Source organism: Panthera leo, chromosome E3 (assembly GCF_018350215.1).
Source record: "Panthera leo isolate Ple1 chromosome E3, P.leo_Ple1_pat1.1, whole genome shotgun sequence".
In the NCBI taxonomy this organism is placed as follows: Eukaryota; Metazoa; Chordata; class Mammalia; order Carnivora; family Felidae; genus Panthera; species Panthera leo.
Window position 1 is genome coordinate 21579340 of NC_056694.1, and position 14670 is coordinate 21594009.

General features: G+C 46.8%; 1 protein-coding gene across 2 annotated transcripts in view; it reads right to left on the reverse strand.

Annotated features, from left to right (window-relative positions):
- The window catches only part of SLC5A11 (solute carrier family 5 member 11), a 38797-nt gene that overhangs the window by 8995 nt on the left and 15132 nt on the right, over positions 1-14670 (reverse strand). Inside the window, exons 7-9 of one of the 2 annotated variants that reach the window (XM_042921563.1) lie at positions 12253-12333; positions 8405-8610; positions 3842-3977 (exon numbers count right to left, since the gene is read on the reverse strand). In XM_042921563.1, the coding sequence (XP_042777497.1) occupies positions 3842-3977; positions 8405-8610; positions 12253-12333 (423 nt within the window). The remainder of the gene's footprint in view (positions 1-3841; positions 3978-8404; positions 8611-12252; positions 12334-14670) is intronic. The other variant, XM_042921564.1, reaches the window with a different exon arrangement.

The following is a 14670-nucleotide window of genomic DNA, read 5'->3' on the forward strand; positions in this document are numbered from 1 at the left end:
TCTCTTAGTTTCCACTAGGGTTCATTTCAAAGTCTGCACCATTTCTCACTTGGATAAGCAGAAGAGAGTGTTGTCCAGACTCATGATAGCTCAGGACTGCAGCATCCTTTTAGGTGGTTTCTGGACCCAATTGAGGATTCAGGGGGCACCTGGCAGAGCAGACATGGGGGAAGACACAGGAACAGGTAAGTAGAGTGGCCGGGGTTTCTCAGTCTTCTGGAGGGCTTGTTAAAAACAGATTGCCAGGCTTCAACTCCAAGGGATTCTGATTCAGTAGGTCTTGGATGGGGCCTGAAAATTTGCATTGTTTTTAAAGAGAGAGAGCACAGGTTGGGGAGAGAGGCAGACTGAGACAGGGAGAGAGAGAGAGAATTAAACAGGCTTCACACTGAGTGTGGAGGGGGCTCGATCCCACAACTCTGGGATCATGACCTGAGCCGAAATCAAGAGTCAGATGCTCAACCGACTGAGCCACCCAGGCGCCCCTGAAAGCCTGCATTTCTAACAAGTTCCAAGGTGACACTGATGCTGCTAGACTGGGGACCACACTTGGAGAAGCACTTGTCTAGGCCTTCAAACACACTACGACCACCTCACCCTCTCCACCCTACTTCACTCTCTCTTCACACTTACTGCTGGTACCACATGCTAGAGTGTTTTGATTTATATTTTAGCTTGCTTTTTCCTGAGTACCAGACTCATCCATTACATTACAAAGTCCTTAGGGGCAAAGAACATGGCATCGTGATTGCTGATTGGCTGGCAGTTAACAGTGATGGTCAGGGTCTTGTGATTGGTCTTCCAGACACCGATCCAAAGCTTAAAGTGTAATTTGCTGCAAGATACAGTAACATGAGGGGCACCTGGCTGGCTCAGTCAGTTGAGCATCCAATTCTTGGTTTCTGCTCAGGTCAAAACCTCATGATTCATTAGTTCAAGCCCCGCGTCGGGCTCTGCGCTGACAATGCGGGGTCTGCTTGAGATCCTCTCTTTCCCTATCTCTCTGCCCCTTCCCTGCCATGCGTGCTCTCTCTCTCAAAATAAACAAACTTAAAAAAAAATCCTAAGATACGTGATTAAGAGTCGGGCTTTGGAGGCCGATGCACCTAGGTTCAAATCCCAGCTCACCCAGCACTAGCCAGGTAACTTCTGGCAAGTCACGTAGCCTAGGAGGGGTCTAGGTTGCTCTTCCTTAACCCCCACATCCAACCCATCATTAATCTTATTAGCTCGGGGCGCCTGGGTGGCTCAGTCGTTAAATGCTGGATTTTTGATTTCAGCTCTGGTTACGATCTCACAGTTGGTGAGTCTGAGCCTCGCATCAGGCTCTGTGCTTACAGCGCAGGACCTGCTTGGGATTCTCAATCTCTCTCTCTCTCTCTCTCTCTCTCTCAAAATAAATGAATAAACTTAAAAAAAATCTTATTGGCTCCACTCTGAAATGTATTTTGAAAACATCCATATGGATCAACTTTTTTTTTTTTTTTAATGTTTAGTTTTGAGAGACAGAGTATGAGCAGGGGAGGGGCAGAGAGAGAGGGAGACACAGAATCCGAAGCAGGCTCCAGGTCTGAGCTGTCAGTACAGAGCCCGACGTGGGGCTCGAACTCACAAGCCGCGAGATCACGACCTGAGATAAAGTTGGACACTTAACCGACTGAGCCACCCAGGAGCCCCTTTGTGGATCAACGGCTGCCTTGTCACAGAAGACATCCCTGGAAAGCTTGTCAGAAGAAACCACTGCCCAGCATTCCCTGCAACATCTCCCTGTGCCTGTCACTCACAGCTGTCGGCACAATCAATGGATATTTTTTATCTTTTTCTCCTCCACCACTAGAATGTGAGCCCTACAACAGCAGAGATACTGTTTGTCTTATTCACTAATGGATCCCCAGCATCTTCTAGAATAAGGCCTGGCAGATCATTGGCTCTCAGGATTTTTGGTGGATACACAGAAGAATAAATAAACGAGCAGATTGGGGCGCCTGGGTGGCTCAGTCGGTTAAGCGTCCGACTTCGGCTCAGGTCATGATCTCGCGGTCCGTGAGTTTGACCCCCACGTCGGGCTCTGTGCTGACAGCTCAGAGCCTGGAGCCTGTTTCAGATTCTGTGTCTCCCTCTCTCTGACCCTCCCCTGTTCATGCTCTGTCTCTCTCTGTCTCAAAAATAAATAAACGTTAAAAAAAATTTTTTTAAATAAATGAGCAGATTAACTGACTTCTCTGAGCTTCAATTTCCTCATCTGTAAATGAAAACAGCCTTAACAGTACCTATCTCTTAAGGCTGTTTTGAGGAGTAAATGAGATAATACATTAAAAAAAAAAAAAAAAAAAAAAAGAGCAAACACTTCTACAGTGCTTACTTGTGCCAGAACTGCTTTACGTCTCATGAAGTAATATCCCCGTTTTATGAGTGAGGAAACAGAGGCAAGTGGCTTTCCAAGGTCACACAGCTAGTATGTGGCAGAGCCAGGATTCTGGCTGCACCGTTCAAATCAGAGTCCATATTCATAACCACTGCACTCTCGGTAAGACTCGGCGTGATGAACGTAGGTTGTTTAAAGCTGCTTTCTTGTGCACATGTTAAGCCTACCCGAGAGCTGTGTACTTTCCATCAAGTCACTCCAGCTCTTAGTCTCAGGAGGGTTTTTCCAAGCCTTGTGCGCTTTCCCTGGACACCGGCCCAGTGACTCTGGGTTCTCCATGCCATCTGGACTGCAGGAGCATGAGCCCAGTGTCTAGCACCACGGACAGCTCCCCACACTTTCCTCCTAATGCTTACTGTCCTAAATTATTCTGACAAAATTTCTGGGCCATCCTACTGAAAGGGCGGGCCTACGCCGGCCGACTCCATCTAAGTTCTGTGTCCTTCACCTTGACCACACCTCCTCCCCTTGAGTAACCCCCCCTCACCTGCCTAACAGGACTCGGACCCTTCCCCAGCCAATCGGCTGAGGCCATAGCCATTACCCGACCAACTGCCCCTAGGCCCCAATAAAACCTTGTCCTTTTGAAACTCGCTCTTTTTCCCTTTCCCTGGTATCTCACCACTGCGTCGGTGCAGGTAGGGGATTGAGCTCGAGCTAGCTCGAATAAAGGCTCTTTGCTTTTGCATCGGACTCGGCTCCCTAGTGGTCTTTGGGGATCACGAATTCTGGGCATAACACTACCCTTTCTTTACCAGGTGGCACTGTTTAGGATAAAGCACAAAGGAGGAAGCACTCTAGGTTACACTCCCCTTTGAGTTAACAACAGCCTTGGTGGGCATGAGAGAAGGCTCACCGATATGGAAGAAGAGGAACTTTCCTCCATACAGATCAGCAGTTCCTGACATCACAGTGACTCCCGATTACACCCTCCCCCCAGTCCTGTTTATCCACACGGTGCAAATGTCATCACTTTACCAGACTGAAAAAAACTTTTCTAAGGCAAATATTCTAGAGGCTATGATATCCCTGATTTTTGTTAAATACCCCCAAAGTTATTTGGCCACTGGGCCAAAATGACCAAATGGAGCTGAAACACTAAAGCATTAAGAGGAACTCTCACATTAGTCTTTAGGAAACTGACATCTGGAACCACAAGGTCTGAGCTCAGTTTGTGGCTTCAAAAAAATACACACGGGTCACCCCTCGATTGGACATATACTAGACGTTCCTGTTGAACCCCTGTTGGGAAACAGTATAGAGTCAAATGTCCGGATGGAGATACCTCAGTCAAAATCACTCTGCAGGGACTCCAATCACATTCTATGATGGCAGTCATACATTTAGAACATGTATGAAACTCAAAGGGCCTGAAACTCAAAGACAGATGGCCTCTACTCCCCACTGTCTTCTCACCTGGGAAGAGGACACGACTGACCATTCCAGGGAATACCATCATGAAGAGAGGAAGCACCTTCAGGTAGGCAGCCATCAGAGAGCCTCCTTTGGCATGGGACAGGTTCTTGGCAGCCAGAGATCGCTGAACAATCACCTGGAAAACAGTGGGGTGGTTGGGAGCTGAGGTGGCTCTCTGTAACGGCAAACTAAGTGTGCACAGCTCCTGAGTACGTGTCAAGGACTTAGGATCTTGGTTTGCCTGGCTTCCCTCAGAGGAAACATTGCTTCCCTATCTCCAATACCCATGGTACAGTTCGGGAAGCCAGGAATCCCATTCTGTTCCCTCCCCACTCCTTTATCCTGGGATTGCCGCTGGCCAATTAGATTTCTCCACAGAGTTACTCTATTTCTCTGGCTACCATTTTCAGTTAAGGACAAGTACAAATCCAAGGTGGGCCAGTTACAACTTCCCATGGAACTTCTCTAAGTATCCGACTTCAGCTCAGGTCATGATCTCATGGTTCGTGGTTCAAGCCCCGTGTCGGGTCTGTGCTGACAGCTCAGAGCCTGGAGCCTACTTTGCATTCAGTGTCTCCCCCCTCTCTCTGCCCTTCCCTTACTCATGCTCTGCCTCTCCCTCTCTCAAAAATAAATAAACATTAAAAAATTTTTGAGAGACGGGCGCCTGGGTAGCTCAGTCGGTTAAGTGTCCGACTTCAGCGCAGGTCATGATCTCATGGTTTTTGAGTTCGAGCCCTGTGTCGGGCTCTGTGCGGACAGCTCGGAGCCTGGAGCCCACTTCCGATTCTGTGTCTCCTGTCTCCTTCTCTCTCTGCCCCTCTCCCACTCTTGCTTTGTCTCTCTGTCTCTCAACAATGAATAAACGCTAAAAAAAATTTTTTCTTAATTTAAAAAAATTTTTTTAAGAGAGAGACAGAGACACCCCCAGGCCCAAGTCATGGAACCACAGTTCATAGGACTGGTATGAAAAGGAATTAATTCACCGAATGGTTAGATCAGGGCCTGGATCAGCATCAGGAAATGTTTAAATGCCATTATAATTGTCCACTGTTACTTACCTTCTCAGTCTCTACCCAGGAAGATCTGGAACATTCTTTGTGAATTGTGAATGCTGCTTTGCCCGTGTCCTGTTCTAAAAGTAGCCTAGACAGAGGGCTGTGCGTTCCCTAGGGCAGCACCAGCACAGTGAACCAAGTCAGAAGACTCTACAGAATCTAGGTCAGCAGCTACACTGTGTGGTCAAAACCAGTACAGCGTCAAGGAGGGCTTGGGTTTCTAGGCCCTCTTGCCCTGCCTGGCATTTGGAAGGAGACAGAGTCTTCTGTGACTACATCCCCAGGCTCCTGAACCATGCAAGGTGGGTTGGAGGCGGCTTTCAAAGGGTGCATGCTGGGATCCCAACTAAGAAGGGCGTGAGGAATCTCAAGGAAATATTTGCACAAATTCATACTGTGTCAAGAGCAGTTAACAGGGGCGTCTGGCTGGCTCAGTGGGTAGAACATGTGATTCTTTTTTTTTTTTTTTTTAATTTTTAAAAAAACGTTTATTTGAGGGAGAGAGACAGAGCGTGAGTAGGGGAGGGGCAGAGAGAGGCGCAGAGAGAATCCAAAGCAGGCTCCAGGTTCTGAGCCATCCGCACAGAGCCCGACATGGGGTTTGAACCCACAAGCTGTGAGATCACGACCTGAGCTGAATCCAGACACTTAACCAACTGAGCCACACAAGGCTCCCCTTTGCGATTCTCCATCTCAACATTATGAGTTTAAGCCCCACATTGGGCGCGGAGCCTACTTAAAAAAAAAAATAGCAGTAACATAAAGCATAGCAAACCTATAAATGTTTTTAATGGTGTATTAGCTGTCTCTGCAACAAAAGGACTATGACCGAATTCCTCATGCTTCCCTCTTCTGTAACCACTAGTAACCCCACTTAACAGATGAGGAAACAAGATGTTAGGATGCCAAGGTTACGCCCCCTGAACTTAACTCCAGGCCTGGTAAGTTTGCTTTTTTTCATGTTTATCTTTGAGGTAGGGGAGGGGCAGAGAGGGAGGGGGACGGGGGATCCAAGCAGGCTCCGCGCTGTCAGTGCAGAGCCCGATGCGAGGCTGAAACTCACACCCCGAGCGGAAACCGGATGCTCAACTGACTGAGCCACCCAGGTGCTCCCAGGCCTGTGAAGTTCAAAGCTCATGCTGTTAACCTAGATCTGCGCTGTGTCCCAAGGTCTCCTCTACCTGAGATGGGCTGAGGGGGAGAAGATTTGCCAAGGACGGGCTCCCTCTTAGAGGGGCGGTTCATGTGTGCTGCGCCCACCACTGCCCCGGGCGCCGAGGAGTCGCGGCCCGTGGGGGGACCTTGCCTCCTTTTCCTGCAGTGTTGACCGGCATACATTCCGCGGCCCCACGCCATGATCGTTACTTCGGTTAAACTTCCATCAGCCCTGACTCTGCAATACGGCTGCCAAGATGGCACACAGATCTCTGGTCTTCGACAGGAGAGGCATTTTGATTCACGGGGCTTAAATCTTGACAAAGTACGAACAGGTGCACAGGAGGAAACAACTTCCATCCAACCTGGCGCGTCTGCCCTGTCTCCCTGCCCATGAGCCCTCTTCTTTCTTTTACCTACATGCATCCGGCTCCTTTGTGCAAATGTAAGAAATGTGAACGTTGATTCTATCCACGCTCTGTCAACACAATGGCTAATTATGCATCCTGTGCTGCCTTGTACCTTATTGCTTTCTCCTTTGCACAGGCTGTTCCCTCTGCTGCACACTCTGTTCCCCACCTATCGCTGGGAGCCCTGCTCCTCTCCTTCGAAACCTGTGCTTCCAAGGATCACTTCTTGGTCCTACCTCCCCTTGCCACCCTATTTTATTTATTTTTTAGTATATATTTTTAATCTCTACACCCAGTGTGGGGCGTCAACTCAACCCTGAGATTAAGAGTTGCACGTTCCACCACTGCCCTTTTTAAAAAAATTTTAATTTATTTTTATGGGGCGCCTGAAGCCTGCTTTGGATTCTGTGTCTCCCTCTCTCTCTGCCCCTTCCCCAATCACGGTCTCTCTCTCTCTCTCTCAAAAATAAATACACATTTAAAAAATAAATTTTCAGGGGCGCCTGGGTGACTCAGTCGGTTGAGCATCCGACTTCGGTTCAGGTCATGATCTCGTGGTTCGTGAGTTCAGGCCCCGTGTCGGGCTCTGTGCTGACAGCTCAGAGCCTGGAGCCTGTTTCAGATTCTGTGTCTCCCTCTCTCTCTTTGACCCTCCCCCATTCATGCTCTGTCTCAAAAATAAATAAAAAAAAAATTTTTTTAAATAAATAAAATTTTAATTTATTTTTAATTTTTTAAATGTGTATTTATTTGAGAGAGTATGAGTGGGGGAAGGTCAGAGAGAGGGGACAGAGGATTGGAAGCAGGCTCTGTGCTGACAGTAGAGAGCCCAATGTGAGGCTTGAACCCACGAACCGTGACATCATGACCTGAACCAAAGTTGGATGCTTAACCAACTCAGCCACCCAGGAACCCATACCACCACCCTATTTTAAACTGCACTCCCACACTCAACCCCTGTTTCCCTACCCTGCTTTAAAAAAAAAAAATGATATATATCACCTTTAAATATTCCACACAATTTGCCTAAATAGATATATTGTCTGTCTACCCCCCCACTAGAAGAAGGTGAGCTCCGAGAGAGGCGAGAGCCCTGTCTGATTTGTTTGCTCATGATTTCCAAGTGCCTGGTGCACAGAGGACACCCAGTGAGTATTTGTTGAGCAAATGAGGCCCACTATCAGTTTTAACCTCCTTTTGAAATATATCATCTGTTTTGCTTAGTGGATCTTTCCCGACATTAGCAGGATGTATTAAGAGTTTCCCTTCGTGGGCGCCTGGGTGGCTCAGTCAGTTGAGTGACCAACTCTCAGTTTCAGCTCAGGTCATGATCTCGCGGTTCATGGTTTTGAGTCCCACATCAGGCTCTGCACTGATGGTGCAGAGCCTGCTTGGGATTCTCTCTCTCTCTCTCTCTCTCTCTGCCCCACCCCTGCTCCTGCTCTCTCTCTCTCAAAATAAATAAATAAACTTAAAAAAAAAAAAAAAAAAAAGAGAGGCACCTGGGTGGCTCAGTCGTTAAGCATCTGACTTTGGCTCAGGTCACGATCTCACGGTTTGTGAGTTCAAGTCCCACATTGGGTAAGCTTGTGCCCTGCTTCGGGGGAACCCCACTTCTCTCTTTCTCCCTCTGCCCCTCATGTGATTTTCTCTCCTCTCTCTCTCTCTCTGCCCCTTGCGCACTTGCACCCTCTTTTTCTCTCTCTCAAAAAGAAAAGAGTTCCCCTTTGCAAATATTAGTAGCTTTGGATTTGCCCCTACATGAGCAAGCTCAAGAGGTAAAACAACACACAGATGTAAAAAGGAAGTAGTCGAGCTTGGGGGCAAGGGGGGCGGGGAATGCAAACAAGAGCAGATGGAGGGAAGAAAAACCAGAGTCTCCGGCCCCCCCAAGGAAAGAAGCCTCCCAGAGGGCGCTCGCTCAGCCAGCTGGTCTGTACCTGATCCGTGCACCAGTACCAGAGCGACGGGATGGACATTCCAAATAGGATCCCGGGCCACGGGAGGTCGGATGTCAGTGGGTCTCTGAAAATATGGAAGGCGTCATCTCGGGGCAGTCCGCAGCTGCTGTTCTCACTCCGGTTGCTAGCCAGGGCCAAGAAGTACTTCTCCTTTAGGCCTTCCATCCCTCCGACTGCAGCAAAACCTAGAATTCAGAGGAATAGCAAATTGTCCAGAAACTCAGAGCAATCCACACCAAGTGGTTAAGGGCATGGTAGGAGATGGGTGAAATCCTACTTAGAGCAGAGCTACTCAGGAAGGTTAGTCGCCTTCAAGGTTCTTAACTTTTTTTATATGCCTTCGGTAGTGATTATGTATTGCTTCTCAAAATATTAATAATCAGGGGCGCCTGGGTGGCTCAGTCAGTAAAGCATCTGACCTCAGCTCAGGTCATGATCTCACCCTGCGTTGGCTCTGTGCTGACAGCTAAGAGCCCGGAGCCTGCTTTGGATTCTGTGTCTCCCTCTCTGCCTGCCCCTCCCCTCCTGGTGCTCTCTCTCTCTCTCTCTCAAAACTGAATAAACATTAAAAAATATTAATAACATAATACAAAATACATAGGACTGTAGAGGAAACAGATAGTTTAGTTAAAATGAAGGTTAATATAAACAGATTAAAAAAAAAAAAAAAGGCTTTTTCTTCTTTTTAATCACTCTAAAAGACAAATGACTGTCTAAAGCAAAACTTGTAGCGTTGTATTGGGGTTTAAAACATCTGTAAATGTATGGCAACAATAAAAGAAGAGAGGATTTGGGAGTGTGATATTGTAAGGTTCTTTTTTCTTCTTCTTTTTTTTTTTTTGAGAGAGACTTGTGCTGTCTCTCTCTGAAAAATAAACATCTAAAAAATTTTTTTAAATGAATTCAGTAAAGTTGCAGATACAAAAACCAACATACAAAAATCAGTTGTGTTTCTATACACTAACAAATGATTGAAAGGAGAAATTAAGAAAACCCTGTTACAATCCCCATTTACACAGAGGATAAAAAAAAAAAAAATAGGAACAATTGTAACCAAGAAGATGAAGTGTCCGCGCACTGAAAACTATAACACACTGATGAAAGAAATTAAGGAAAACACAAATAAATGGGCAGATATTGTGTTCATGGATTAGAAGAATTAATATTATCAGGGGCGCCTGGGTGGCTCAGTCGGTTAAGCGTCCGACTTCGGCTCAGGTTCACAGTTCATGGGTTCAAGCCCCACATCGGGCTCTGTGCTGACAGCTCGGAGCCTGGAGCTGCTTCGGATTCTGTGTCTCCCTCTCTCTCTGCCCCTCCCCCGTTCATGCTCTGTCTCTCTCTGTCTCAAAAGTAAAAATAAACATTAAAAAAAAAAGAATTAATATTATCAGCACGTCCACACCCCCCAATGAGATCTACAGATTCTTTTTCTTTTCTTAATAAGCTCTATGCCCAACGTGAAGCTTGAACCCACGAGCCTGAGATCAACAGTCGCATTCTCTGACAACTGAGCCAGCCAGGTGCCCTGCAATCTACAAAATCAGTGGAATCCCCATCAAAATTTCAATGGCTTTCCTCACAGAAATAGAAAAAAAAAATCACCCTAAAATTCATATGGAGCCACGAAAGACCCAGATACCCAAAGCAACATCGAGAAAGGAGAACAAGGTGGGAGGCATCGTGCTTCCTGATTTCAAGCTTATTATAAAGCTGCAGAAACCAAAACCATATGGTGTTGGCATAAAAAGACTCACAGACCAATGGGATACACAGACCAATGGGACAGAATTGAGGGCACGGAAATTAACCCACACGTATATGGCCAGTTAGTTTTCAACATGTGAATATCTGCAGATCCCTTGGGAGAACATCTAATAAAGCAGATTGATGAAGATTACAGAGGGCTGATCTGTAATCTCTTTCCTGCCCGACTGTAATGGATTAAGTAATGGAACTTCCCCACTGAGAACCCATACTTTTGTGGGGAAAGATCTAGAGGTGTTGCTAAGAATGACAGAACTTGGGAAGATCTATATTTTGGGTCTCTGCATCTAAAACCTGTCATAAGCAGCTCGTGAAGCCCTGGGAGGTTCAAAGGTTTGGTATTTATGACAGTGACCACACCGAGCATTTTTCTAATACAGCTGACAATTGTCCTTCATGTATTTGTTACTCATTTGTATTTCCTCTTTTTTAAAAAAAAATGTTTATTTATTTTTGAGAGAGACCGAGAGTTGGGGAGAGACAGAGAGGGAAGGAGACACAGAATCCCAAGCAGGTTCCAGGCTCTGAGCTGTCAGTCCAGAGCCTAACTCAGGGCTCAAACTCACGAACCGTGAGATCATGACCTGAGCTGAAGCCAGATGCTTAACTGGCTGAGCCACCCAGGCGCCCCTGTATTTCCTCTTCACATACGGTATATCAGTGAAGTTTTCTTCTTCATGAGGGTCCAAAACATTTGTTAAAGTTAATGAACAATTTTTGTTCATGTTGCGAAACAATTTTTCCATAATTAACTTCCTTATAGTTTTGTTTAAAAGACGAAAGCCGTTGGGGCGCCTGGGTGGCTTGGTCGGTTAAGCGTCTGACTTCGGCTCAGGTCATGATCTCGCGGTCCGTGAGTTCGAGCCCCGCGTCGGGCTCTGTGCGGACAGCTCAGAGCCTGGAGCCTGTTTCAGATTCTGTGTCTCCCTCTCTCTGTGACCCTCCCCCGTTCATGCTCTGTCTCTCTCTGTCTCAAAAATAAATAAACGTTAAAAAAAAAAATTTTTTTTAAATAAAAAATAAAAAAATAAAAGACGAAAGCTGCACATAAACACAATTTAAAGTGTGCAGAAAGGCACAATGCTATGATAAAACTCGTATCTCCTCGACCCCTGTTCCTAGACAATTCCCGAGTCCTTATTTCTTGTGGCTTTGACACTCTTGAGGAACTGATTAGGAATCTTGTAAAATGATTCTCCATCGGATGTCTGATGTTTATTCCTGAATAATTATGTGTTTTTGGTAAGCGTGGCACAGAGGCTCCGTTATGTCCCTCTCACCCTATGAGCAGCTACATATCAATATGTCCTATTCCTGGAGACATTGACCACGATCACTTAGCTACAATGGTGCATGCCAGGTTGCCCCACGGTAAAGCGACTATTTTCCCCTTTGTGATTAGTGAATATCTTGGACATGGTAACTGAGATCATGCAAAAATCCCTGCTATCTTGAGCATTTACCGTTGAATCTTGCCTCCAATTATCACGGTGGTGCCCTCATGTTGATTTTCTATTTCTCTCCCTCTGTCTGCATTTATTAATTGGAATTCTTCTGTAAGAAGAATTTTGTCCCTGTGTCCCTTTTATTTATTAATCATTTTTCCCTCTCAATATAGGAGGAACTATTCATTTTTACCTAAAAATCAGTAAATTTCCGGGGCGCCTGGGTGGCTCAGTTGGTTAAGCGTCCGACTTCAGCTCAGGTCATGATGTCCCGGTTCGTGAGTCGGAGCCCCGCGTCGGCTCTGTGCTAACAGTGCAGAGCCTGCTTGCGATTCTCTCTCTCCCTCTCTCTCTCTGCCCTTTCCCACCCCCACCCCCGGTGCTTTCTCTCTTTCTCAAAATAAATGGATAAACTTGGGGAAAAAAACAGTAAATTTCTGTAAGTTCAGTTCTCTTCCAGCTAAAACAACCATGTCTCAAGGAAATCATCCGTGATGGAATGCCCCAGGGGTATGCTTTTGGCAGCTGGGTTTGCTGATCCCCATGATGAGAGCAGATGTCCCTTCCTGAGAGAGGGCCTGTCACCCACCCAAGTGACCCTGGGGCCCCACTTACTGTAGCCCATCAGGATGAGTGCTCCTATAAGCATGATCAGAGTCTGCAGGGCATCCGTGTAGATCACAGCAGCCAGGCCACCTGGGGGTGAGGGTGGGAATAAGCATGGAGATGAGGGTCGGACACCCTGGGTAACAACAGAGAGAATCTGGAAGCTCAAGACCTGAGATTTCTTAGTGTTGTTTACAAAGATGGCCACAAGACCTCCTTCCTGGGCACGGGCCCATGTTGCCTTGTGGCTTTCCTGCTCCTTTTCATGTTGTTGTTGTTGTTGTTTTTTAAATTTTTAAATGTTTGTTTTTGAGAGACAGAGAAAGAGAGAGAGAGAGAGAGACAGCATGAATTGGAGAGGGGCAGAGAGAGAGAGAGAGACACAGAATCTGAAGCAGGCTCCAGGCCCTGAGCTGTCAGCACAGAGCCTGATGCGGGGCTCGAACTCATGGACTGTGATTTCATGACCTGAGCCAAAGCTGAATGTTTAACCAACTGAGCCACCCAGGTTCTCCTGCTTTTCATGTTGATGTAAATAAAGCTGATTTCTCTATGTCTTAACTATGGGCTTGGCCAAACGACTTGCTTCGACCAACAGAATATGGGGGTGTGCTACTGTGCAGGCCTAAGCCTAGCCCTCAAGGGCCCTGAAGCTTCTGCTCTTGCTTAAGACCATTGTTTTACATCCTTGTATCTGTGGGTGGTTCGTTACACAGTAATTTCTAACTGATTCAGGAAGTGATGCATGGGCTGTAGTCCCCAAGCTCTGAACAGCTTTATTTTTAACCCTGGAAAAAGGATATGAGTACTAGGTATTCAGAGCCCTAACAGGCTTCCTGAGCAGGCTCCTGTGGTTGGCCTCAGTGAATTCTTCTTACTTTTGCCACCTAGCATAGTCTTGGTAATGACAATAATGGCAGCAAATCTATCTGGCCAAGGCCATCTTTCTAGTCTCTTCCTTATACTATACCTCCTTCTTCCCAAAGGGAAAGGGATGTTTATCTGATCTGAGCATGTTTTACGAGTGGGCAAAGTCAGCGTGCAATAAAAAACATGGGCAGAGGTGTGGGGTTCTCTACCATGCCTCCTCCTTCCTGGCCAGCAGGAATAGGGCCCTGTCGCAAATGGGCAGACACCCAGCCTAGAGTCTTGTCCCAACTCTCTGCTGCCTGAGTGCAGTGATCCTGAAGCCGGGTGCCACTGAAACCCGCCGTCGTTTCTATACTGATGTTCACTGAACAATTTATCATGTGCCATGCACTCTGTTTAGTATTTTATTCAATTGTTCACCAAATATCTGGTGAGTGCCCTACCGAGCTCTCCATGGTAGGGATAGAGAAGCAAGCAAAACAGCATGTTCCCTGTCCTCATGGAGATTACAGTCTAATGGGACACGCAGACCAGGAAACAAAGGTAAATTGGCTACTGGGACTAGCCCTTCCCTTTCCCTGGGCTCCAGGCACACAGCTTCCATTAGTGTGGAACACTCTGAGAGATTCTTCAGGGGCCTTTGCATGGGTTTGATTTGACCGCTCTTGAGCTTAGAGCCTCCCGTGGTGTTCCACAGCCCTCGGAGCAAGATCCAGGCTCATTTCATCTTTCATTTCCCTCAAGGCACTGGTTGCTGGCCTTTCCCCCATCTCCTGCTGAGCCACACGGGGTGGGGGGGGGGGAGGGTGTGGCAATCCGTCTCTGCCTGGTGGGAGTGGCCCCCCTGGAGGTTAGCGGGTCGCAGCTTGAGCCATCTGCTCATTCAGCGTCAGCCACATTGACCGCCTTTCTGTCCCCCAAACAAAGCATGAGTCTTTACATGTGCCCTTCTCCTGGCCTGGTCTTCTCTTCCTCTGTCCTTGTCTTTAAAGTTTCCTTCCTTTCATTTAAATGTGGTTCAGATGTCACCTTAGAAAGGCCTTCTCTGAACATGCTATGTAAAGAAAAATAATAATAAAAAACCCCTCCTTACCCATCACTCCCCACCTCACCCTGCGTGGAACTTCCTTCACAGCACTTATCAGATTATAACAATACATCCTGATATAATTTATTGGTTTCCTTGTTCATTGTCTGTCTCCCCATCCCTATTAGAATAGAAGTTCCTTTGGGGTCAAGATTTTGCCTGTTTTGTCTACTGCTCTACCTCATTTCCTAGCACGATGTCTAGCACATGTAGGTGATATCCAGACAGATTTGTGGAATGAGTTATATTATACAAAGAGGAAGCAGAGAAGGGTGAGCTGGAGCAGAAGATGAAGATTAAAAGGTGAATATTCCAACACAGATATTTGTCCAGGCCATACTCTATGCCAGTCACTCTCCTGGAGTGTGGTTCCGACGGGGAAAAACGATGCTGCCGCACGTTATTCTCCGAGATTACAGTTGCTTGCCATCTCACTTTGCAGAGTGCATGTGAATAGACACGCGCCTCAC